This window comes from Osmia bicornis, chromosome 9 (assembly GCF_907164935.1).
Source record: "Osmia bicornis bicornis chromosome 9, iOsmBic2.1, whole genome shotgun sequence".
NCBI lineage: Eukaryota > Metazoa > Arthropoda > Insecta > Hymenoptera > Megachilidae > Osmia > Osmia bicornis.
In genome coordinates, this window is record NC_060224.1 from 8,777,038 (window position 1) to 8,804,187 (window position 27,150).

The 27,150-nt window shown below is 31.2% G+C and overlaps 2 protein-coding genes and 1 pseudogene across 5 annotated transcripts; 1 reads left to right on the plus strand and 2 right to left on the minus strand.

Moving 5' to 3' along the window:
• Positions 1-50: 50 nt before the first annotated feature.
• On the minus strand, positions 51-4,920 carry LOC114880685 (EEF1A lysine methyltransferase 2). Of its 3 annotated transcripts, none has more exons than XM_046287119.1 (5): positions 4,891-4,920; positions 3,314-3,382; positions 3,137-3,235; positions 2,393-2,805; positions 51-888 (listed from the first exon to the last, which is right to left on the minus strand). In XM_046287119.1, the coding sequence occupies exons 2-5, from the start codon at positions 3,367-3,369 to the stop codon at positions 773-775; spliced, it is 684 nt and encodes a 227-aa protein (XP_046143075.1). In that variant the 5' UTR covers positions 3,370-3,382; positions 4,891-4,920; the 3' UTR covers positions 51-772. The 3 variants fall into 3 exon arrangements, with proteins under 3 accessions (XP_046143075.1, XP_029052795.1, XP_029052796.1); XM_029196962.1 differs by lacking the exon at positions 4,891-4,920 and adding an exon at positions 3,447-3,539 and having other exon boundaries at positions 3,314-3,372; XM_029196963.1 differs by lacking the exon at positions 4,891-4,920 and adding an exon at positions 3,447-3,535.
• Positions 3,689-16,713, plus strand: LOC114880684 (ferrochelatase, mitochondrial). Of its 2 annotated transcripts, none has more exons than XM_046287118.1 (8): positions 3,689-3,772; positions 4,911-5,112; positions 5,198-5,419; positions 5,543-5,644; positions 5,931-6,096; positions 6,189-6,296; positions 13,031-13,195; positions 16,322-16,713. In XM_046287118.1, the coding sequence occupies exons 1-8, from the start codon at positions 3,739-3,741 to the stop codon at positions 16,517-16,519; spliced, it is 1,197 nt and encodes a 398-aa protein (XP_046143074.1). In that variant the 5' UTR covers positions 3,689-3,738; the 3' UTR covers positions 16,520-16,713. The 2 variants fall into 2 exon arrangements, with proteins under 2 accessions (XP_046143074.1, XP_029052792.1); XM_029196959.2 differs by lacking the exon at positions 16,322-16,713 and adding an exon at positions 13,340-13,585.
• Positions 16,714-24,857: 8,144 nt separating this feature from the next.
• Positions 24,858-24,977, minus strand: LOC114881651 (annotated as a pseudogene).
• Between the last annotated feature and the right edge of the window lie 2,173 nt (positions 24,978-27,150).

A 27,150-nucleotide genomic window follows, 5' to 3' on the forward strand; every position in this document is an offset into this window, starting at 1 on the left:
GCCACTTTAAGTACCTCAACAATGTATACAAAAATCTGTTAGATATGTAATCACATGTAAACTTAATTTTTATTTTATACAGATTTGCAAAACATTGATTCATCCAATTACGTATATACTAGCGTATGCGAATTTGTATTTAGTTTATTATTAAAATTACATTAGAAGTGTTACGGTACTATAGATTTTAGATTTCTGAAATATACCTTGTATTAATAATTTCCAATTTATGTAAGAATATAATTTTTCAAAATTTATCAAATTTTGGCTTTTTAAAAATCTGTTTTCAATTCTTATGAAAGAACAATAGAAATGATATAAAAATTTGCTAATATTATTGATATTGATACGTTAGAAAATCTTTTCATTAGTTACATGAACGCATAAACAAATTGTTTCACACCTCGTTCTTCATTATAAATTATATTGCACATTTTAGTCCAACAATTCAAATATACATAACAAACAAATGCAAAGTTCTTATATGCCAATGATGCCTTAAATATCAACGTGACTGTTTAAAAGTATATATTTATTAATTAATTATTGAGTATCAGTAATTCATACTAATACCGATTTATTAAATCAAATCTAGCAGCAGCATTCATTTCATTTACTTAATAATGATAGTATAATAGTACACTATATTATTCATCTTCGCTGATATAATGAACATATTGGTAAAATATTTGCGTTACACATAAATAAATATTTTATTACGCATAAGGATTATGAAAGGGGATTAAATAGAAAATTTCGTGTATTGCATCGATCAGTTCTCTAATTTATTGTATTTTTTTTTTTGAAGAACTAATTGTGTTATGGTGTTTCCACGTTGTCCGCCAAAGAGAAATGTATCAGTAGGGAGTACGTTTAGAATGTCAAAATCTGAAATATTTCAAATTATATTAATGCTATCAATATCATCGTGTATATCGTTGAGAATAGAAATTAATAGAAATCTTACAAAATTACAAAACGTATTAGTACTATTCCTACCACTGTCAAATAATACAGGTATAAATAAAGGAATAAATTCATTTCATTTAATGCATACAATATGTTAACTAATAATTGAAACGGAATTGTACATATCATGAAACGATTTTATATGTATTTGCAAAGACAATCTACATATATGCACATATATAATATGATTATTTTGGTATATTAAGAAAATTCTTATAGTAATTATCAAATATGTGGTAAAATAGTACAAAAAAGTGAAAATTTTAGAAACAAAAGGTATCAAAATGATAATATTTTTAATTATGAATCAACAAATAAAACAATATAGCAAAAAGTGCGTTAAGCAATGGTAATAAAAATAACAGTTCTTTGTGATTGTAATATATTATTCTTTATTATGCTGTAACGTCACTTTATTCCTTTTAGTGAAATTGTTAATTTTTCTTTGCTTAATAAAAATGCATGCATATATGTATACATAAACATATATGTATATGTATACATCTATATTATAAATTGTAAATTTCAGAACTTCTAACCATATCCACTATTACTATGTCCAACTGTAAAAATAGGTAATAAATAATAACACCCTTTGTAGTGCGTTCAGTGTTCCTGATTTTTAAATTATTTATAATAATTTCATGAAAAAGTTGTAAATAAAAATAATTCGATTTTAAGTGTTAGTAAGTTATAATTAAAATATAGCTATAAAAGAGGATTACTTTTAGTAGATAAATTAAAACTTTAATGTTTTCATAGGAAATTATATACATAATTCCAAGTTAAAATTGAAAAACGATCAGAATAAATTTTGTATTAACATACATATACTTTCATAATATTGAATTTTATGATATTATGCTATTGGTAATACTAAAAATCGTATCTTAATAGCAGTTAAAAGCTAATTACTTTTAAGCATATATTTTCTTTGAAACATTATTATAAGTAATTAAAAAATCAAGGATGTCAATACAATTAAAACTGTATCTTGTAAAATAAGTAAAAACATTATACATCTTTGTTTTATAAAAGTATTATTGTCAATTAAACTGGTTAACTTGTATGACTTAAATAGCATGTTATTTTAAAAAATGGGAGGAATAGTACTATTTTGTCCTAATGTTTATATACATATTAAATAGTACTATATGTAACTTTCACTTACTATATTGTATAACTACGTGTAATACAATAATCCTTTGAGGCCCAATATATTATTTTATATAATGCAAAATATTTGTATTTAATTTGTTCAGTGATTTATTAACTGTAGATTTTAATTTAACATCAATAACTTTAAAACGTTTCTAGATATACTCAAACCCATTAATATTGAGCTAATTCTAAGTATTTAATGAGCCACAAGGGATTAAGAAATGTAATTTCTGCTTCAATTGATAATATAATTTTTGCTTACAATTTTCAAAATGCTTTCCTATTTCCTCTTTAGTCCAATTACACGAAGTTAAAACTAGATAACCAGCAGGTTGCAGAATTTTATACACATTTTCTATATATTTTTGTCGTTTTGTTGCACGATCCTCTGGATGTAAACTGATCGCATCATAAGTTCCTTTATCGTGTACTAATTTAAAATCTATTGGTAATTCAGAATTTGTTAAATTCAATATATCACAAACCCTTAAGTCAATCAACAGATTGTTTTCTTTCATTATTTCTTTAGCTAAATTGATTGCCTTTTGTGAATAATCTGCACCCATTAAATTTTTAAAACCCACTTTTGCAAGTTCAACTAATGTCATTCCATTTCCACATCCTATATCAATTATTTTATCATCCTTGCAAAGTGTCAGTTGTGTACCAATCCAACTGAAATTTTGAACAAAATTTTAATAGAAAATACATTTTACATCTCTCTGAAATATATTTTTATATGTATTACATATAATTACTTGCATAAAAAATAATGTTATGTTTAAAATTGTACATTTAACGATATATGTGGATAAAATTATAATATGCGTTCATTTTAAACAAACAAATAAAAGTTTTTATTTCTCTGGTTTGAAAATTTGAAAATGCTACCCTTTAGCGATGATTTAATTTTAACTTTTGCGGTGCACTAAAGATAGCAGCAGTAGTCTTATTGTTTATATGTTCGTTTTAATGACATTTTTCGGGAATTGTTCAAATGCCTTACCGTACAACTTTTAGTGAATTATTCCTGCCGAACCATATCTCGCCGGTATCCCCGTGATCCTTAAAATTATCAAGTTCTTCGGAATATATCCTTTCCCAACTATAATACAATAGTGACTGTATAAAGTAATGCTTATCGGGTGTTTCATACTTACGTGCATGGTATGTAATTACTTACTAATCAAGAGTACCTAAATCTGATGGGCCAAGTTCTTCAATGCCTTGATCTGCCATAATCTAATTAAAACTTTTTAATTTTATCAAAAATATTATTCACTATCTCATATATTAAATATATAACATTAACTTACGGATGTATTTGTATGTAATTAGTAGTTAGTAGTAAACACTGCAATATGTTTAGAAAATTTCTATAAATGCAAAACGTGTAATCACATTATGCGGCACATTATTATACACACATAACCGTACTTCTGAATCTAACCTCCAACTAACACTGCCATTACTCTTTTCGTCATCGTGATTGTGCATAAACCTGCATAGAGATATAAGAATCTTATATCTGTACAATTAAGTCAGTCTTGTGCGCTTGTGATTGTTTGTTACATTCGTTGCTGTTTACAAAGTGATAGTTTGTTAAAAATGACAAGTAGTTTAATAAACATAGTGCAATTTGGTAAGTAAAGATTATATTTAACATATTATATTATCGATGTCTATAGTTTACTATAAAATTATAAAACTATTTTGCTGCATGTATAATGTTAAATTAAGAGTTAATTTGTAAAATATTGTTTTACATTCATTTTTGTTATTACATGTTGCAACAAAGCTATAAAATACTTACGAAGCTATTGAATATCATTATCAAATATCAGTATAGCTATTAAAAGTTATATTAAAGGCATAGAAATTTCAAACAAGTATATTATGTAGAAGACCTTTCAAAAACATAAATGAGAACACTCATAGAAAATTAGTTGTTTTACTTTGTCATTAATGTATTTCTTTCCTTTAATCTTAACAATTTCAATTTTATATAATAAACATTTATATATATTTCATACAGACTATTAGTAAGTTCTACTAATTTATTGTCAGAAGTTTAATTTGTTAATATCTTAAATATTCAATTTAATATAATATTTATATTATCAGAATTATCCAAATTTAAATCTATTCAGTTTATAGTTGAATTTAATTGTTCTCATTGATAATCATTTATTAGCAGCATTTTTAAAAAAAATGTTCACATTTTTAAATAATATACTAGATATTTCTAACATTGTTTACATAGTACATAATTTCTACCATTTGTCAGTATTGAAGGTATCCTTAAAATAGCAAATCTTTAATTGACAGTCATAGTTTTTAAACATCCATGATGATATTTTTTAGCATAGTATTCTACTTTTTTAAATTACTTTATGCACAACAGCAGTTTCATTTTATTATTAATGGAAGTTTTGCATTTTAAATATTTTGGTTTTTTTAGTTATCAGTAATTTTAAGTTTTTTTGATTAGTTTTTTTAAAAACATTTTCTTTTATTGACAAGTAATAATTGTCATTTATCTAATTTTGTTATGTACATAAAATGCATCTTAGAATTGAATAGAGTTCTAATACACGTAACAGTCAAAAGAAGCAAGAACATTACTTCTGAAATAGTGTTTTTTACAATTTTGTTCTAAGTTTTATAGTTTTGTTACAAAGTGTACATACATATATTCAATATTGTTAGATTTAATTTTCTATAGTACATTTGCTGCTGTTATCAAAATAATTGACATACATTTTTATGTTGTGATTTAGCAAAACAATGCGAAAGATCTTCCATTTCATTTTGGCGTCAATTTTCTGTGGCAACAAATTTGAAACAAATAAATGATAATTCTACGCCAAAAACAGGTGTTTTAATGTTGAATATGGGTGGACCTGGTAGTCTCGAAGAGGTCCATGAATACTTACTACGTATAATGACTGATCGTGATATGATTCAGTTACCATTTCAAAGGTTTAATTGCTAGTCTTTGATTACATAAATTTTATATTAAGAAAAATATATATATATATCTTTGTAATATAAATATGCATTACAGTCGTTTAGGTCCGTGGATTGCAAAATCTCGTACACCTAAGGTGCAGAAAAAATATGCAGAAATTGGTGGTAAATCGCCTATTTTAGAGTGGACAAATAAACAGGGTAAACTTTTATGTGAGAAATTGGATAAAATTTCACCAGAAACTGCACCCCATAAACATTATGTTGCGTTTCGTTATGCAAATCCTCTTACTGAAAATACGCTTCAACAAATACAGCAGTAAGAATGTAGATGTATCTCTGAATTTGAATATGTCTAAAATATAAACAAGAGTAATTAAAGCAGTTAATAATCATAACAGACGCTTTTGTTGTTTATATCATCTACATATTTCCATTTCAGAGATGGTGTTCAGCATACAATATTATTTTCTCAATATCCACAATATTCTTGTGCTACAAGTGGATCAAGTTTTATCGAGATATATAAATATTATACAAAAAGGTAGTTACTTATGAATTTGTTTCTGTAATATTGTTAATATACATTTCTTAATATATATTTACCTTTATTTACTGAAAACGTGAAAAATTTTAAAAACGAAACAGAAAAGGTTACAAACAAATTCTTAAATTTTTTACATTATAAATCACATTAGTTTATGCCCAATTTATCTTAATTAATAATTAATATTAAGTTTTAATTTGTTTTTATGTAAATGTAGTATAGAATGAATATTGATTTATTATCCACAATTGCTATTTTACATTCAACAATTCAAAATTTACAGGCAGCCTCCAAGTAATATGAAATGGAGTATAATAGATAGATGGGCAATACACCCATTGTTTATACAGACAATTACTGAAAGAATTAAAGAAGAATTAGCTCAGTTTCCTGAGGATGTTAGAAATGACGTTATAATTTTATTTTCTGCCCATTCACTGCCATTAAAGGTTACTTTTCAACATTAAAAATAAATTAATAGTTTAATCAAAGTTTACATTATAAATCTTAAAAACTCGTATTTTGTACCATTTAATTTTAGGCAGTATGCCGGGGAGATCCTTATGCATCTGAAGTGGCAAGCACAGTTGCTCTAGTAATGGAACAATTACAGTATTGTAATCCGTACAAATTAGTATGGCAATCAAAGGTACAAAGACTATTTTATTAAATGTTTGTTTGTCACCATTATTACTTTTCCATTAACACTTGTTAAATTTTCTTTTAACATGTATTATCTTTAACACTTTTCAGTGTTATATGCTATTTGAAGATAAATTACTTTTCCTAATAGTTAAAAAACGTGAACATAAATTTCATACCAAATAATGTACAATGTAATTTTTGTAATGTGACTAATTGAGTTATATTCTAAACTACAAGATATATGATAAAAATTGTTTGTAGGAAAAAAATGTTCTATACAAAGAAACATATTTTCTGACAAATACAATCAATTTTTAGGTGGAAGCACCAATATTTCAATATTAATGCCATTTTTTGTTATGAAACTTTATAGTACTCAACCACTCCATTAAGGGCACAAAATACTTTGTATAAATTTGATATTTTGAAGCTTATTTATATTTTCTGCTTTCATAAAATATGTATATACATATATGTATATGTATGTAGGTATCAATGAAAGGCTGGAAATCTCTGTGTTCCAATTTAATTAAAACAGCAAAACAATTTTTAATATTTTATATAACCTTCTCAGTTATTGATAAGAGGCTCATTTCTTGAAAATATACTTCCTGAATATTTTGCATAAGAACATAGTTTTTAAATATTAAGTAACCTAATGGAGCAAAGCTTATATTTACAAAATTTGCAATAACCTCAATATTTTTTGAAGAAAGCTGCAAACATATAAAATTATGGGGTGTTTATAACAGAGGGCAGATTACTGTATTTCACCATGGGTTAATGGTATTTTTTTCATTACAAATTTAACAACTTATAGTATAGGATCATTCAGTTAGTATTAAAGCTACCCCTGTTCACCTTAAGGTATCGTCTTCAGTATAGAACGTAGTCTAGATATCCAAGAAATAGAAAAGTAGACCAGAATTGTATTGCGTTTAGATCTTGTTAGTGAACTCGTGAGCAAAGATAAATTTATAATCACACTTAACGCTGTTTGAGGCTTCTGGGTTTTAGCTGCGTCTAGCGGGCTTTATATAAGCTTCTATATAAAGTACTTTATATAGAATTAACTATTTCAGCGCGCCTTTAGACCCCTGAAGGAGCTAACTGTAATGACGGTGGAACGTTGAGGAAGAAGTTTCTGCTGGACACGGCTTATGCCCGAAAGTCTTAAACAGTGTTAACTTTGAATGTCATTCGGGTCACCGGTGACCGGTACTACGAATTTACTATTATTGAATAACTGAGGCAAAAAGAAGGTAAAAGAAAAATTTTAAATGACATATTAGGCAGATACCTTTTTTAAGATATAAGTGGTCTTTTATTTTTTATTTTGATATAACGTATTTATTATATACTGAACTATTCAAATCGAATTGTTAATCTTGAGTTATTTATATCTTGAAAATGAAGCTTCAAATTGTAAAATGATAAAGATAATTTTAATTTTTTGTTGTCATGGTGAATTTACAGTTTTCAGGCTGTACATTTTATATAAATACATTGTATATTCAGCCAGATATTTAGCCCGGGATTTTTTAAGAGAAATTCAAATAGTTGTTATATTATATAATTCTGTAAATAACTCAATCGATCGCTTTACAAATATGTATAGGTAATTCGTCCTGTATACAATATGGTCCACTGAAAAATAAACAGTTAAATATCTCTTTAAGTATAAAATTGTAAAAAATGTCTCAGTATTGAAGTTACATGACATTATTGGAGTAAACACATTGATAGAAAACTAATTTCTGTTTTTTAAACATGGTCATAAGTATTTTCTTAAATGAACTGATGGACAGAAATATATTTCTCTTTTCATAGTGTCATAGTTCTTATATTGGCCTTCAAATAATCTTAAACCAAAAAAGTCACATTTTTACACATGAAATAAAGAAGTTAGAATTGAACGTTACATTAAGTGTTTAAAGTGATAGCCTTCGGGGTTAATAAATTTTCCAGCATGGATAATCACTGACTGCATTGCATGTTTGATGGTATCTGCTTCAATCGTGGCACAAGCTCTAATGATACGTGAAACGTGCAATTCTGACCCCTTTATTTCCACTACAAAAATGCAATTTCTTCTGGTTCAAAGTTATTGGAAAGTCAACTACTGGCTTGAATATTTTCTCTTAAGAATACAACACTATGACAACAGAAATACATATATCCAGTCATTTGAAAAAACAGTGATGACTATAATACCTCAAAAAGTAATTTAAAAAAAAATTAATTTTCTATCGACAGATGTAAGTGCGTATGTATGTGTTTATTCTATTGAGACATGCAATTTTATACTGAGACAATAATTTTGTATTTAAAGAAATATTTGAGCCAGCCATTTGTCAAATCGATTAATTCTACTAAACAAAAAATAAAGAAATTGATAAAATATAAAAAGTTAAGCGTCAATTAAGCGCTTTGACATTAAAATTTTTAAAAATTCAAAAAATGGAATCGATCACTTTGACCTGTGAACGATTCGTTTAGATGTTCAACTTTAATGGGCCATCCTGTATATTATAATACAGATCAAAAATTACGAAAGATATACGGGAAACGGCTTACATATTTTATAATACAAAGTTCTAAAGTTATCGTCTTCAGCAACTTTATTAATATCTGATTGATATCGCACTCTTGAATACTTATAAAAATTTATATAGAGTGAAACATAATTCAGATCACTTATGCAATAATTACTTCGATGAATTATTTCTTTATATGTTTTATATAAAATGTTCGAAATTTTGTTTTTCTTTTGTGCAGTTTCATTTCTCAAGAAATTATTCATATAATTTTTTGAAATTAATATCATTTAAAAACTAGAAAAAAATTTTGAAAGTTTTATTTGTTTCATGGTAATTTAAATGGTTTTTTTTATTTTATTACAAATTGCAATTTTAATTTTTAATGTGTGATGTGAATACATATAAGTATTCAAAGTGCTTAGTAATAACATTTTATATGTAAAAAAAAATAATACATTTTTTTTATATAAAAATTTGTAATTATACAGGATAGTCCACGTAACTGTTACAAATCACAGTTGCCTTTTTAGTGTAATTAAAAGGAGAATGTTGGAGAAAAAAGATAAATAGTGCAAATACATAGTACTACATATGTATGTAGGACCATATATTTTTTGCAAACACAGCATTGCATGTTTACTTAACAGTTCCATTTTTTTAAATGGAATTGCATATTTCTTTTTAAACGGATCGATTTTTCAGAATATTGTGCATGAAAAAGTGTTCAGATACCGTTTCTCAGAAATCAATACTTTAGATTCAAAAGCGAGAGATTTAAGAAAAATGTAATGTATTTTTTTTTGTGGAACTATATAGATTAATTGTTTTATCGTGATACTTTTATGCGTTGAATGTTTCGAAGAATCGATCTATGTGAAAACATATATACATACAGTTTCATTTAAAATAGTAATGCATGCACACACATTGTTCCATTTGTAAAAAATAGATGATCTTGCATAGTATTTTTTGAACTGTTTATTTCTTCTCCTAACATATTTTTTCTAATTGCACTGCAAAGAAAGTTATAATAGCAGGGTGAACCATACTACATACAAGGTGTTCCAAAATTGAACAATCAAATTAGTATATTCTATAATTAAATACTTAAGTATATTTACCCTAAATAATATACTCTAAATAATAGTAAAAATTAAATCGTATAGTACACTCAGCAAACTTGCTGCCACAAGGTACATACAAGTTGTTTCGTATGTGTAGGATCCACTTCAGGGATGGACAGGGTCACGAAAACAATAAAAAACATTCGTATAAACAGGTGTCCTATTTGACTTTGTTTCAAAGTTATAGCCACTTTTGTACTTCAATAATTCACAAATGCTTACTTTCACAAAAGGTGCTCGAAATGGCCATCCTTAAGTTCACAGCCATCATATCAAAGAATTTTGCAATTTTTCAAAAATATTAGGTGTATTTTACATCTGTTGGCAGTCTTGTATACTTGCATCCAATGCTGAATTAAGAGGAACTACAACCCGGCCCTACTTTGTAGAGGGCCCCATTATAAGCCTTCCATTTATGTAAAAAAATATTAAGTGAAATTTTTTTTACTATTGCTCGATTTCTGTACTATTAAACATTATTTAATTTTATTTAGAATAAATTTATATTTTTGAGTCAAGGTTATTAATCAAGGGGGTCCCTCGAAGGTTTGATAACCTCAGGGCTTTAGAAATCTTAACCGGTCCTGCGTGCACCAGAAATTTCTACATATGGATGTGATACACATACATATAAGACACATGTTTACAGAAACTTTTTTCATTGTTTTTGTCTTCTATCCATTCTTGAAGTGGGTCCCACATACGGTGAACTTATAGAAAAGCTACTTCCCCTCCGATTTCGATGATTTTTAAATATGTTGTAAAAATCGACATTTTAAGTAACTTTCTTCATCTAAGCTATATATCGGACCCGATTAGATTGGGAGATATTCACAAAAAACTATGACTACTACTGTGTTGAATTTCACCTGTACGTATACATCCGCGGCTGTGGGTGCGTCGGCAAACGACCCTCGCGGTTGACAGAAACAGTAAGTCTCGTACTCACTAGAGCATTCGTGCGCCGAAAGCGTTCGTTTGGGCAAAAATGCTCAAGTCTGTACGAGGCTTACTGTTTCTGTCAACCTAATTTCAATAATTTTGAAATTAGATTTGCGTGGCCGGCCGCCTAACGGCGGTATGACCTAATATAACATTAGTATGACCTAATTTAACCTAATCTAGACATATAACGAAAAAAATTATATTCCGTCAACATTGATACTAATTATTGTGCACCACAAGATTATCTGCCGTCCGTACTAATGTTGATGGTATTTTGTTTTTTCTGTTATTTATGCATCCAGGTTAAATTAGGTTAGGTTATATTAATATTCCAGTCGCTTTTAGGTGGCTGGCCACACGGGTCAAATGTTATAATTTGATTTTTTAATTCATCCGTTGTATGTACGCATAGAAGCCGGATCACATGGTGTTGCTTACAGAAACGGTAGGCAAGCGAGCCGGCACACACTCAGCCACAGACGCATACGTATAGACAGAATTCGCTGCAGTAGTAACAATATTCTTTCGCGAATATCTCGCAAATAGCTTAAAGAAAAAAAGTTGCTTAAAATGTCGATTTTTACGACATTTAAAAATCATCGAAATCGGAGGGGGAGTAGCTTTAAGTTCACCCCACATATTATGAACAACCCTGTATATAACTAAAATTCTCAAGAAACGACAGTAAATAATGTCACGATATTCAGGACCATATACTGCAACTCTAAAACGGTAGAAGATAAAATAAAATTTCATTAGGCACGATCAAATGGGTGGAGTATTAGGTAATGCATGTTTCGGTTTTGGAAGTTAAGGCGTTTTAAACATTTTAAGGTTTATGTACCATTTGAGTTTGCTTTATGAAATTAATGCCATTTGTTACCATTTTAAAGCTGTAGCTTGGCCCAATTATGTAGAACACCTTGTATTACATGGAGCACATTGATACTATACGAAACAATTGCTTTATACGGCCGTGGCTCAAGTTTCAGGTTTTTACCACCCATAAATTACCGTTTCAGCGATCGGATTTCGTATACATACTTCGGCTTTTGAAATATTTTATAACCCCACTATATCGTGGTGACGACTATAATATTCTTCTAACCACCAATTTCAATGAAAATGCCATAAAACTAACTTTAATATCTTCTAATACATATCTAACAAATTAACTGTTTTAAATTCTAAGTTCCAGGATTTACTATTTTTATTTTATCTTTTCACTTATTCTATTCATACAGTGTGTCCCAGGTTTTTCCCAATAAAATGCACGAGTATATTCTGTAAGTGAAAATAATACAGGAATGTTACATGAAAATTGATTACAAATGTATCGATTTAAAAGTATAATGAAATTATTGAACGCATAAAATAATAAAATAGATTCTATTTATTTTATATGTGTAATCACACAGCATGTATTTTCTAACGATTCAGTATCAGTGATAGTAAATATTATTATAAGCGCTTTCCTAGTATTGTTAATTTCTGATTTCAAAATATGATATTTATACACGGCTATAATCGTGATATCGATATTCTACGAAATTTATTATACTACAGAATTCCTGGATATTCTACTCAGTTTCAGTAATTACATTATTAATCCTTTGCACTAGTTCTTCATGTGAAACTATATTTACAATATAAATTCGAGAGATAGAATCTCCATTGGCGTATCTGATAATAAGTAGAGGCCAGTTTGTAAAGTCTTATCTTAATAATATATATTAAAATGCAATATGTAACTAAAAAAATAAAACATACAGTACTGTTCTTATTGTTAATAAAGCAAGGGAACCTAATCGAACATAAATAGAAATTCCAGTTACGCCACTAGTAATGACTATAAAAATCAAGTAATACAAAATTCAATTATTTTGGGGACCAGAAGGTTCCGTTAACATTTTCGTATAACTTTATAACAAAACGTTTATAATATACTTTTATATAACATTCTTTTCTTATTTTTATGTACAGAATAAACTTATATTTTGTTGGGAAAAATCTGGAGTATCCTGTACATAAAAGGTAATGGTTATTTTCTTCTTTCGTATAGTCTGCATATCATCTAAAGAACTTAAGCTTTGTATTATATTTTAATATGTTCAGTAATTTGTATTTAGGTTGGACCTGTATCTTGGTTGGCGCCCTTCACCGACGATGCTATCAAAGCTTATGTTAAGCAGGGGAAAAAGCATTTTATTTTAGTACCGGTAGCATTTGTTAATGAACATATTGAAACTCTTCACGAGCTGGATATTGAATATTGTAAAGAGTTAGCGGAAGAAGTAAGTATTAACGATTTAATCATTAATTGTTACGGTGTAATGCAAATATTATTTGAAAAACTGAAAAAGAAATTTTCTATAACGTTGTACTGAAGCATTTAAAGGCTCTTCTCTTTTTAATTTCCATGTAAAAACTAACATTAGTGATTGAAATTGGCAAATTATAAGGATTGACTCAATTGAAAACTATTGGGACAATAGTACAAGGAAAGAACCCTAGTTAGTCGACTTCAGTTTTAATATGCTTTTAAAGGTGGGTAGTGAGGTAATGAATCCAATGGTTGAACGAACACGATTGATTGAACAGGTCTAGTTATTGAACGCTTTTTAACCGACTTCGAAAAGGAGGAGGTTACTCAATTCGATCAGTATGTTTTTTTTTTTTTTTTTGCAACCTTTTGAACCTTTTTTTCTTTTGAAACCTTTTGCATCTTGTAGGGTATGTCTTCCGATTGGTCCTATTAAAAAAAAAATTTTCATTTTTTAATTGTTATTGCGAAATACAGGAAGTTTTTAATCTCAAGATTGGACGATTTCAATGACCTTTTAATATGTTGTCGGGGGCATGATTCTGAACAACTTTTTCCTTATGCATAATTAACGGAAAGCTTTAGTTTCCGAGATATTCGTGAAAAACTACATATTGTTACTACTACATTGAGTTCTACTGTTTCAATATACATACATACAGTGTGTCCCAGCTTAAATGTTATAATTCCGTTATTTCGTAACTATTAATGATACAAAAAATTGTTGATATGGGAATTGCACGGTAAAAGGTGGCCTATGTTTTGGCCAAAGTGAAAAATCTTTTGCATTATTAGTTTATGAGATATGATGGTCAAGTTTCGTTTTTCAAACGGAACTACATATTTTTTTTTAGTTCATGTGATAGTGCTCCTCGAGACGAATTTATTAAGCTTTAATGTATACACTCAATTTTAATTAGTTTTCAAAATATAACGTTTAAATATTTCCCGATTTTCAGTAGATGCATCTCGGTTGAGTGGCAAGTTGTAAAAGCGGCCCTACTGTTGAGGTAAGAGCCATAGCGGGGGTCTACGCTAGGAACGGCAGACCCAAAGAATAACCGCTGTGACACTTACCGCAACAATAGGTCCGCTTTTACAACTTGCCACTCAAACCGAGACGCATCTACTGAAAATCGGGAAATTTGTAAACGTTATATCTTGAAAACTAATTAAAATCGAGTGTATACATTAAAGCTTAATAAATTCGTCTTGAGAAGCACTATCACATGAACTAAAAAAAAATATGTAGTTCCGTTTGAAAAACGAAACTTGACCATCATATCTCTTAAACTAATAATGCAAAAGATTTTTCACTTCGGCCAAAACATAGGCCCCCTTTTACCGTGCAATTCCCATATCAACAATTTTTTGTATCATTAATAGTTACGGAATAACGGAATTATAACACTTAAGCTGGGACACACTGTATGTATACTCTGCAAGGCATGTACCGATTGCGATGAAACCTTTCACAGAGATATTTCCGCGATATCTCACTTGCAAAAATTTTTATGCAATTTGTTATTGTTAATAACTATTGTTATAACAAAAACCCTATTCCTTGGTGTTATTTTGCACGGATTGTACCTATCGCGATGAAACCTTTCACATTTAATAAAAGATATTTCCGCGATGATCCCACTTGCAAAAATGTATAGAACTTGTTATCGTTAAAAACTATCGTTATTGTAGTTAACCAATAAGAACGGTAAACCACCTTACGGCATCCTACAAATACTGCTCGTTCCACTAAAAAGTGTGAAATAAAATGTATTTTTTAACAAAAAATACAACCGATTTCATAATGCACTAAAAAGTATGAAATAATTTCTACTTCATTTATACAAATACCCAACAGCTATTAATAAAACCTATTTACTCGTTAAATAGTACACTAAATACATTTCAACCTTTTCGGAGGCGGCGCAAAATTAAAAATACCCGAGTATACGATGCTGCCAATAACGATTTGATAGGTTGCCGACGACTGAACTGGGATCTTCCTAGTAGAAGAAAGTTTTTAATTTTGCGCCGCCTCCGAAAAGATTGAAATGTATTTAGTATACTATTTAACGAGTAAGTAGGTTTTATTACTAGCTGTTGGGTATTTGTATAAATGAAGTAGAAATTATCTCATACTTTTTAGTGCATTTCAAAGTCGGTTGTATTTTTTGTTAAAAATTATTTTATTTTGCGTCTGTTTGGTGAAAAGCGTTTAATTACTAGGACTATTCAAATACTTGTTCATGTTCTACCGCTGGGCCTGAGTACAGTAGAATGCCGGATTATTAAACTATGAGCCTTGTGTCTGTAAGGCAGTAAAAATGAAGAAAATAATCTCAAAAACAGCCAAGCTTAATACAGTAATACAGTTTATTAACAGAAATAAAATGAATGAACATAAAATATCGAATTTTGTTAATATATTTTCATCATTTGATTATTATCACAGTGGATGAGGCAACCGAATTATTACATGAAGACTTTTTTTTAAAATCTTCTTGGTTTAAAAAAATCTTACATATCTTCAATACATAGTTTAAACACAAAGTTATAAAGCAGTAATATGATGGTTCTCATTAATTCAGTCTTTTATTGTCTTCACTTGTAAAGGAAAGTGAATTCATATCAAATACTCTTTTTACGCATATACAATATTTATGTTACCGTAAGTAGAGGCATTCGCAACTATACTGAAAAGTTTGTTAATGTGTACATGTAATTTTGTATAAGCATAAATACAATTTCACAGTAAATTGAATCTAAATTGTTAACGGAAATAAGTTGCAATTATAAACCTGTACAAAGTACATGCTGGTTGTAAAAACTTTAATGGACGAACTTATATACAAGCAGCACTAATAGATTATAAATTCTTACCTAAACCGTGTTGTTTCAATACCAAAGCTACATTGTTAAAAAAAGTTTAGATGTAAATCAGAAATAATAATAGGGTCCTTTTCTTGTTAGTGACATTTGATGTATGACCCGTACGTTACTTATGGGTATAGGTATCTACAGATATCTATTTTAAGACCCCATCATAGTAGTTAAGAATATTATGAAGACAACTTTCTCATTTTCTCATTTTCAGCTTGGAATTGAAAGAATAAGAAGAACTGCGGCACCAAATGATCATCCCATATTCATAGAAGCTTTGGCAGATATTGTTCATTCACACCTCAAATCAAATAAACCTATAAGCCCTATGTTTCTAACACGTTGTCCTCATTGTATAAGTAAAAACTGTGCAGATAGTAAAAATTGGTATGCACAAATATGTAAAAATTAAAAACAATGAAAAGTATAGAAAAAGATGCTTAACATATATGTATTGTATTATTTATATGTACAAACTAAATACTATAAGAGACTGTCGATTTTGTTAAATATATTTAATAAGTACAGATAGGTATTGTATTACATAAAGAACATAATAATTCTGTCATACAATGTTTTACATAAAATGTTAATATTTGTTGAGAAGAGTCTTGTTTTTTCTATTCCTTTTACTTCCTTCTTTTCATTTATACGCACAAGATATATTCATCAAAGTGAAATATGAATATAAATTGAAATACATTTTGTATGTTAAAGGACATTCTGTAACAAATACAATAAATTTTATACTTTAATATTAAAGTTTGTCAAGTACATAATGAATAATATTGAAGATAAATGAAATTCTAAAAAAAGTTTCAGAACTAATACTTGTTAATTATTTAGTAAACATATTTTCTTTTATAATTTATTGTTTATTATAAATGGATTAATGTAATATTCGAATGAAAAATATTAAATATTAGTTTTTGATTTTTTCATGGTTATTTACAAAAAATATATCGCATACTTTAATGTTTGCAATATAAATTGTTTTATATTTGAAACAAGTTCATAGTTGAAAATACATATTTTATAACTCCGAAATGAATTTTGGTATCCATGTTTATTAAGACATTTTTGTCTGTTTTGTTGAATATTAGATGCTCTTGAATTTTACCCCAATTTTCTTTAACATCCGCATATATATGAGATTCCTTAAATGGTGTTATAAAAATAAATTTTATTATACATATACATATAAGTAATTTAAATGTCGCCCCTTTGATTGGTCATTCTTGTGAATAATAACCTGCATACCTGTTTGTGGTAGCCCTGCCAGGTGTTCTCAGATTTGTATGACCCGAAATAAGAATTGCGTTTTTATGTACATGTACGTGCCCAGTGGACGGTACCGTTTCTTAAGGGCTGTTCCTTACACGCACACAACAGGAAAGAAACATAGGTATACCTGACACTTTCTGGAACAACTCCTTGCTTTGAAATCTGACCTTTTCCAGTCCTTAGCCACAGTCAACTTGCGTGACAATACTGTGTACTTTATGATACTGTTTAGTTTATGAATCTTTTTAACTACCAGGAGCGTCATTATGATTTTTTTAGAGTTTGCTGTTAGTTGATCCATGCTCTTCTAAGCTGAAGACGGGAAAGGGGATGCTCTGCGAAACATTAAAACCATGAAAATAAAAACTTTAAAGTTTAAAATCATGAGAGACAAGAATTTAATTTTTAATAACGTTTTTTATCAACAAAAGTAAAAACATAAAATTTCAAAATCATGGAAGGCAAGGGATAGAGAGTCTTATACGTCTGACAACAAATTATTTTTATTGAAAATTGTTGTTAAGAATATTATAATCTGATTATCATCATGAATATTATCATCTGATTTCGGCCATACCAGTAATGACACCCCTACTAAATACTGTGGAGGGGATAATAAAACCTAGCAGGGGGGATTCTACGTGTAGAAATAAAGTGAAAATATATAATGGAATTTTTTCATAAGAAGCTTAATTTTTGCGACAATCAAAAAAAAGATTTGAGGTTTATGTGGACGCTTGACTATCTACAGTCTTTATGTGATTGCATACCGGTGGAACTGTAAAAAGAAGTTAAAAAAAAAGTACTGGATGAAATTATTTGATTTTTTTTGTTAATATAAGAAAATAAGGTAATTATTGAGATTAGATTACACCTCACCGATTTTGATGAAATTTAAACATGTTGTAAAATTAGACATTTTGAACAACTTTTTCCTATATATATAACCGCTGCTCGGCCTTAGTTTTCGAGATATTTCCGGAAAACTGTCGAAACTAATACATTAAATTCTGCCGTTCATGTACGTCGCTGTTACATCTTACGCGTTAGTGTGCGAACTGCACCAATTATGTACTTTATAGCAGTTTATGGCGGGGCCATAAAGGGCCCGCACGAAGGTCCTATACAGTACAACGTTTAACTCGTTCGATCTGCAGCGGGAACTTACTTTTAGTTTCGATTAGATAGAAAAAGGTTAGGTTAGGTTAAGGGGTAACACCACTTTGACCGCTTCAAATTTAAGGCTTTTTTGGGAATTTTTTCTTAAGAAATGGAAAGTGTTTATGAAAATCCAATTAGATTGATTTATTATACATGTATTAAAGTAGATATAGTTTTTTTGTTTTATTGATATGTGCAAAAATGGCGGCTTGACAGCTGATGATCGGAAACGCTTCGAAAAAACATTGTCAAATGGTGGGCACGATAACTCAACCCAGATATGACCTAGAACAATGAAACAAAGGGATTTAGATTTCTTAATCCAAACGCTAGTGAAATACGTAGCCGTTTTCAAAAATATGCATTTTTAATAAAATGGCATCGATTTAAAGTAAAAGCTTAATTTTTGACCAGAAATTTCGTGCTTTGAAGTTGTACAGAAAATCGAAATATCAATATTTTGAAAAAATCCTACGTATTTCACTAAAAAAATATGTGACGATTAAATTACAAAAAGATTCAAGAAGATTGATTGAAAATTGGCGGAGCTAGAGTGCCCACCGATTTTGAAAGTACTGTTTCGAGAAAAACGCGTTTAAAGTTTTGAAATGTGTTCTGGACATGAAGAAATGAAAAATTCGACTGTTTTAAATTTTTTATCATTAATCTGCTATCCCAAGAACATAAACCTGCCCTTTCATGTTTAAATATTCTTCCTCATTCTCTTTCCTCGAAGATTGTAAGGTAGAGCGTGCCTCTTTTGCCGCATCTGTCAAAGAGCGCTCGGCGTGGTTGATCCGTTTAGCGTCGGCTTCCAGACAAAAATTGTATGATTGGACACTAATATCCATCTCCAAAGCTTTCATAATTGGGAGAATGTTTATCAGGGCATCAATAAAATTGCACACAGCAATATCAGTCGCTATTTTCAAGACTTTTTTGCTGCTTGAATAAGATTCTGGAGCCAAATTCCAAACGGTAGCATTGAAGCTTTCGTGGCTATTTTTTAAAGACATCCATTGTGTATTAGAGAAGTTAGACATCAAAAGGTAGGACATTAGGTTGTACCTTCTCAATAGGGATTAATTTGACACCGGTAGTCGTTTCGAAGCAGTCCGACGCGCTTGGAAAAGAGCTTGAAATTTCAAGGAAACAAATTTCTTTCAGGTAATAACGCTTTTGCCCCATATTCTAGAAGGTTCAAAGCATCTTTTAAGCCAATAAAAAAAAAATCGATTTTTCGAAAAATTTACAGTGGTGTTACCCCTTAAGTTAGTCAGCGAAAATGTACTAATAAAAAAAAGGCCTGAATGGCTTTAGTCAGTGAAAAATAACTATCTATTTCATATCTTAAAAAAACATATAATCCTGGCAGCCTGGCAGAGTTTAGACTCTTAAACATTCAAAAAATATTAATATTAAATTATTTTTTGGCTCTGCAGAGCTCTGTACAGGAGCTTCGTACGGGCCCGTTATGGCCCCTGCCATAAACTGCCATAAAGTAATTTGTGCAGTTCGAGGCCCACCAAAATATTGTGGTCCTTTGCGAATATTTCTTCAGTATGAACTAATCCATCAGGACTATTTAAATTAAATTTTTTTTCATCGGAAAAGGTCACCTGTATAAAATTACTTTTACAACAATTCTAAAAAATGTAATCAATAACGTGAATTACCTGATCTCAGTCTCTACCGATATTGGCAGGTGCGAACCTCATTCTTCCCTCTTTATGTCGAGGCAAAAGCCGTTAGGTAGTTTTTATTATACTTTCTGTCTTTTAATGTGTTTATTGTTTTTTATAAAGCGATGTATCGTTGAACGGGAATCATTTAATTGAAGTTCCGACTTAATCTGTGTAATTGCTAATGGCATTGACAATGTGACGTTCTGAACGGGCAGAGAGCTTTTTTTTGGACCTCCCTTTTTGTTTAAATTATAACCACGTAGAGTTTTTAGAAATTCCATTACTACATGGCGCGAACGATTAAGTTCGTGCAATTTCGCGGATTTTTAAATTCACCTCTCGAAATTCTAATATTTTACTTTTTTCTGATTCAGTCAAATAAGTTCCGCGTGTTATTATGATACTATAAATACCTAACATACAAAGCTAGATTGTTGAAACAAAACTGATGGAAAAACGCATTCTAAAGCATTGTTTAGCGCTTGGTTCTATAGTTACGAAATAGCAAAAAACAATATTTATGTCATCTATTGTTTTTTTAGGCGCGTATTGTTAATGTTTTATTTTAAAACATACATACCTTTTGAACGTGCTCTCTCCAACCATATATGTATTGCTTTCAATTCAATTTAAGATATATTATTTAAAACTTAACAATTTTAGGGTCGTTCTATAGTTATGATACGCAATGTATTTTTAACTACTCGATTGCCGCGATCGCTTTCGCACTCCGCAGTACACACATATATACACACGTTTACACACGTAGTGTGACAGCCCGATAAGATCCGTTCTGGACTCCGATTCATCCCGTCAACCCACATCGATGACGACCCAACAATCTCTGGACCACTGAGTCATTCTTATGACTAACACTGACTCCGGGATTCGACACAGGAAGGGCTTTCCTTCCCTATCAGCAAGAACCTTAAGCCTCGTACTGACTTGTGCATTTGTGCGTTCGGGCAAAAATGCTCAAGTGAGTACGGCCCGTTAATGTGTTCGCAAAGGCCCTGGACACGAACGAACGCTTTCCGACGGCTGTCGGTCCATCAAAGGATATTCGTGCGAACAATTTTACTGTGCCGGTTACAAATTTCCAAGTACCGTTAGTCGACCGCTGTCGAATTTACCCTTCGGAAAAACTCAGTTTATGATATGGCCTGATGAACCGTCATAAACTGATTTTCGAAATCCGGAACAATTTTTGATATTAATTGTTTGGATACTTTAAACAGATACTGAAGACTCGTATATGAATCTCTCGTTGCTAAAAAACGTAGCGTTATCGCTAAGCGTTCTTTCACCGTCACAGCTTTTCTAAATCTGGTGTTTTTTTGTATTTTGGGGCCGATAGCATTTATTAAAAATTCAAAATCTTCTGACGACATCCGCACAAAATTTTTAAAATGTCCACTAGCTTCTATCTGTAAATCTCTAACTAGTTTTTCACCACTAGAGGTTGCTCTATTTGTATACATCTGACTAATCCACCATCGTTTATCTTGATTTTTTCTTCTTTTTCTTTTAATTATTGTGTTCATAATAATATACACTGCACTGGCGATCGTGACATCTGTTCCTGTCGACATTCTGACTTAGACTGGTTCACGGTAGAAAGAACCTTTCTACATAGAATCCAGATACAAAGGTTTACGGTACCCCAAGTAGAAAGGTTACACGAACAGCCGGAGAAAGGGTCTAGCCGTATAAGCATAGTGAATCGGCCCCAGCAACAATTTCGGTTGATATTTATACCAAATAATGCTTTTTGCCTAAACAACAATTGTGGGCATTTTCAACCCCCCACCCCCTCTGATAAGGGAGATATGAGGGTAAAACCCTAAAACTTTACTATTTTTTTTCTCGGAAACTATTTAAGATATTTGAACACATTAAAGTGCAAATAGTAGGTATTCATTAGCTGTATTTCATACTTTTTTTCAAAATTTTTATCCGTTGATTAAAGGTTGAAAATTAATAAATAAATGTTTGAAGGTGATTTTTATAAACAATCCCTTGAGTGACACCCACCGAAAAAATTAAGAATAATCCTTTACTATTTAGCTATTATCTGTAAAAGTTTCAAGAGTGTCGGATTGGTACATCATAGTTAAAAAAAAATAAAACCAATGCAACGCCCTTTCATAAGGCAAAGCCAGGCTGAACGCTAGAGGCGCTCAACCTAACCGACCTATAGGGGGATAGGGGGCCGCGCCGACCAGCCACGTTTCTCATACCAGAAACAGCTCTCAGAAAAGTATGAACTCTTCTTTCCCTAAACTGTGTGTTTGTTAACAGTTATTTATTTAAATAATATATTAACAATTAAAATTTTTTAATTAAATTTTCTCATGTTAACTTTTAGCCTCCGTGTTTTCACGGCGTTCCTCGTTTTAAATATGTGAGAGCCCTAAATCACAGATTTATATCATGTCTTGAACAATGGCACTATGTTAGATGCCATTAGTTGTCCTTTTACTAGTCGAAGAAGGTATCACAGGTATAACTGCAATATTATTCTATTCAACGTTGTAAAGAACATAGACTTCTATAGCTATTTCCGTCTTTACCTTTTCACGTACGTGTTACTTTTAATTAAATTATAGCTGGTACCTGTGAATAGTTGTGACTAAGGTCTTCCTCGTTTTAAGTATATGGGCGCCCTGAAAAGGGTTAATTATGTCATAAATTTTAACTCACTTATTTGATAAAACTAACATTATTCCAGTTATTGATGAAAATAGCGACGAAGATTAAAACTTATTTATAAGCGTGTTTTCTTAAAAAAAGTTTTCGAGTATTCTTTTTCAAATCATCTACTTCAATCTGGCGATACATAACACAATCAGCTCATTTTAGGGCTTAAAAACGAGAAACACCTTAGTTGCATTTATATAAGGGAGTCATTTGTAACGTACAACACAATCAGCTCGTTTTAGGGCTCCCACATACTTAAAACGAGGAACACCGTGAAAACACGGACGTTAAAAGTTAAGATTAGAAAACTTAATTAAAAAATTTAAATTATTAATATATTATTTAAATAAATGACTGTTAACTAACACACAGGTTAGGGAAAGAAGAGTTCATACTTTTCTGAGAGCTGTTTCTTGTATGAGAAACGTGGCTGGTCGGCGCGGCCCCCTATCCCCCTATAGGTCGGTTAGGTTGAGCGCCTCTAGCGTTCAGCCTGGCTTTGCCTTATGAAAGGGCGTTGCATTGGTTTTATTTTTTTTTAACTATGATGTACCAATCCGACACTCTTGAAACTTTTACAGATAATAGCTAAATAGTAAAGGATTATTCTTAATTTTTTCGGTGGGTGTCACTCAAGAGATTGTTTATAAAAATCACTTTCAAAAATTTATTTATTAATTTACAACCTTTAATCAACGGATAAAAATTAAAAAAAAAAGTATGAAATTCAGCTAATGAATACCTACTATTTGCACTTTAATGTGTTCAAATATCTTAAATAGTTTCCGAGAAAAAAGATAGTAAAGTTTTAGGGTTTTACCCTCATATCTCCCTTATCAGAGGGGGTAGGGGGTTGAAATTGCACACAATTGTTGTTTAGGCAAAAAGCATTATGTAGTATAAATATCAACTGAAATTGTTGCTGGGGCCGATTCACTATGCTTATACGGCTAGACCCTTTCACGTTCGTTCGCCGAGAGCATTCGTTTGGGCAAAACGCACAAGTCAGTACGAGGCTTATAATAAGGCCCTGAACTTTCATAGACGGACTGAATATTAAAAGAGTTCTTAAGTATTTGTTTTTTTCTACCACGATCCTTTTTGGGGTGACGATGGATAAGGACTTCGAAGTCGCTGAACCATCGACCGTCTTCGACAACTTTATGGCTAGGATGTTTATGGTTTCGAGATGATGGCTGGTGGCCCACAAGGCACGTGGCTATCGCGTATCTTGGGAGGGACTGTTTACACTGTCAACTTCACGTCTCCGTCTTGGGCGCGTCAATAAAACTTATTTAGTTGAAACCTTATTCTAATGCAGCGTATCAGCATTTACAAGAAAACTCCAGTTTTGAGTTTCCGACACCTTCTACGTCCACTTTTTATGCGCAATCAAATAATTTGAATTCGTAAAATTATAACTACTGCAGTTCTGACAATTGTAATTTACATATGTTGCAATCGTTTAATGGAGGGGGTTTTCGTCTCCCTGGACGCCTTGAGTTCGGATCGGGGAGCGCTAGGTGGCGGCGAGAGGAACCGTGCTCTCGCAAGCGCTCGCCCGGCATGCGGCTCCAATATATACAACTTTCGAACCGCGGTATAATAGGTGTCTGGGGCAGGGGTCGTCTGTTGTCAGCCTCACTGACGACGAGTCTAACAGACGATCCCGAGATGAAAACACCGTTTGTTTTCTTTCGACTGCTACACATATATATAATTCTTCATCATAAACAAAAGTGGACGCAGACCCTCTCGAATGTTCAAAACCCAAGTTTTCTTTTAAATATTGATACGTCGTATTAAAATGAAGGTATCAATATATTCGAACATTTGTGTATAATTGAAATATTTATTATGAAATAGAAGAGAATTTCATTGAATAGAGTTATCAAAATTTTAATTCGAGAAAAAAAAGAGTACCAACAGCACGCGGAGTTCCCAAGCGGTCACCCATCCAAGTACTATCCGCGCCGAACTTAGCTTGACTGCGGTGATCGGACGAGAACCTGTATAATCCTAAGTCGTATGGCCGTTGGCTGAAAGATACACTCTTTTACATCGAGAAACTGTTAAAAGTCTAAAAAATACACGATATCATAAAAATATAGACAAATTGCTGTTTAATTCATAATCCACAATCTGCCAAAGTTACATAACAAATGGAAATTACTAATAATTTTATACTCATAAATATAAATAAAATTTGTTCGGCATTTTACACGAGTATAGCTGATATTGCCACGTAACATTTTATTCGCGGAATAATCAATTTTTAAACGTAATCTTCCTTCTACTGCAGAGAAATTAGCATTAAAGACATTCTCGTTTTTATACATTAGCCACAGCATATTGCGTATAAAATAAAAATGCAAATTTTACACCGAAGTATCTAAGATCTTAATTATTATTTCCTACCACGGTCCCTTTTGGCGTGATAGTAGTACAAACCGTCAACCGCTATTGTCATCAATCCAACTCCCAGTGCTCGCACATATACAACAAATATATAATTAAATTAAAATTGTGGTTCTTTTCATGGTCCGCCGTCCGAGGGTTAATAAATGCAACTATTAGTACCGCTAAAATGTATTATTAATCAGCGTTATTCATGCAAGTATAGTGGGATCCGATTATTATAATCACACATAATGTTATCAATCGGTATTACATTATTTCTTTTAAATAATGTACTGGCAAAAAAGAATCTAGCATTGAGAAGTACTGCTATAATGTCACAGGGGACAAACTGTAAAAATTCTTAATAAATTCATACTAAATACACTTTTCTTCGAAAATTACTTTTAACCGAAGCATACCTTTTACCGATAATTATCGATATCTCATCAACCTCACCGATTTCGCTCATTTTTTAATATCTTGTTGGGGCGATGATTTTAAGCAACTTTTTCCTATAGATATAACCGCCGCTCGGCTTTAGTTTTCGAGATATTTGCAAAAGAACATTGCTGCTATCGCAGTGAATTCTGCGTATACCTACACGTCTGTGGCGGTGTGTTCGTCAGTATAGGATAGTTGGTTTCTGTAAACGCAGCATGGTAAATATCCGTCAAGCAGTATACATAACGGGTGGAATTTAAAAATCCAATATTAATTTAACCTAACCTTAGCTAATTTAATACAAAATTAAATTAGTGAACTTGGTAGTTATTTTTTTTTTTTTTTTTATTTCAAAAAGTCCTAGGCTTTCATGTTCGCCCATGGACTGGTATACAAATTGTGCTTACTTTCTATACAGATTGTGCTTACTCCCTATAAAGATTTGCTTACTTACTTACTGTACATCTTATGATCATAGTAATATTGCATTCAGCGTAAAGCTGTGACGTCAGGTACATGAATTCTTATGTAAATCTAATGAATCTAGACTCGTTGACAGTTTGTGACGCAGCGCGTTACCTTAACCTAACTTATTTATATTGATATATTATTGAGAAATAAGAAGTGACTTATTATACGTAGTTCTTTGATAAGCGGTTTGGCAAGAAAAATATCAATGTTCAACGGGAGTTGCCAGCCCCTGTGCCGGAGGTAATTTAGGAGAACCGGTCTGTGCGTTTCTGTCAGTGAGCACTGCCATAGTACATGGTTTAAATTCTCCGCTGCCATTCCACATTGACATTGGGGGGAGTCGACTACTCTTATTCGATGTGCCTCCTTGAGGCTGTAATGGTCTGCCCGAGCGCGACATATCCACGATATGATGTTCCTAGGCAACGTCACCTGGTGGAACCAGGGCTTGGTGTTGCCCTTGAAAAAGGACCTGAAATACCTACTTCCTGTGGGTGTGTGACCTTGCGATTTGTTTATCCAGATTTGTGAGGAAAGTGCCCACATTTCCTCCCTATACTTGACGAACATGTCACTCACTGGAACCTTTCAGAAGGCATGGGGAAGATTGTACGTGGCTCTCTTTGCCAGTCCATCCGCTATCTCGTTTCCAGTCAAACCTTTGTGGGCTGGAATCCACAGAAACTTGATGCGGTCCGGGGACTGGATTGTGTGAATGAGTTGCTTGAGCTTCTGTCTGGTTTCCACTATGTACCTATTTTGGTGAGTTGGCTCAGCGCTAAGCAGTGATTGGATAACACTGAGCAAATCTGAGCAGATAAGAAAGCGATGATCCGGGTGATTAGCTGCCATGTCCAGAGCTCTGCTTATTGCAATACACTCTGCTGTGAAAACTGTGGTG

Excerpts from the sequence above, each read along its gene's own strand:
- LOC114880685 (XM_046287119.1), bottom strand. The coding sequence starts at position 3,369 with ATGGCAGATCAAGGCATTGAAGAACTTGGCCCATCAGATTTAGGTACT. Across the intron at positions 3,236-3,313 it reads GATTTAGGTACTCTTGATTA|TTGGGAAAGGATATATTCCG; the intron begins GTAAGTAATTAC and ends ATTGTATTATAG. Across the intron at positions 2,806-3,136 it reads AATTCACTAAAAGTTGTACG|TTGGATTGGTACACAACTGA; the intron begins GTAAGGCATTTG and ends TCAAAATTTCAG.
- LOC114880684 (XM_046287118.1), top strand. The coding sequence starts at position 3,739 with ATGACAAGTAGTTTAATAAACATAGTGCAATTTG. Across the intron at positions 6,097-6,188 it reads CCCATTCACTGCCATTAAAG|GCAGTATGCCGGGGAGATCC; the intron begins GTTACTTTTCAA and ends ATTTAATTTTAG. Across the intron at positions 13,196-16,321 it reads GTAAAGAGTTAGCGGAAGAA|CTTGGAATTGAAAGAATAAG; the intron begins GTAAGTATTAAC and ends TCTCATTTTCAG.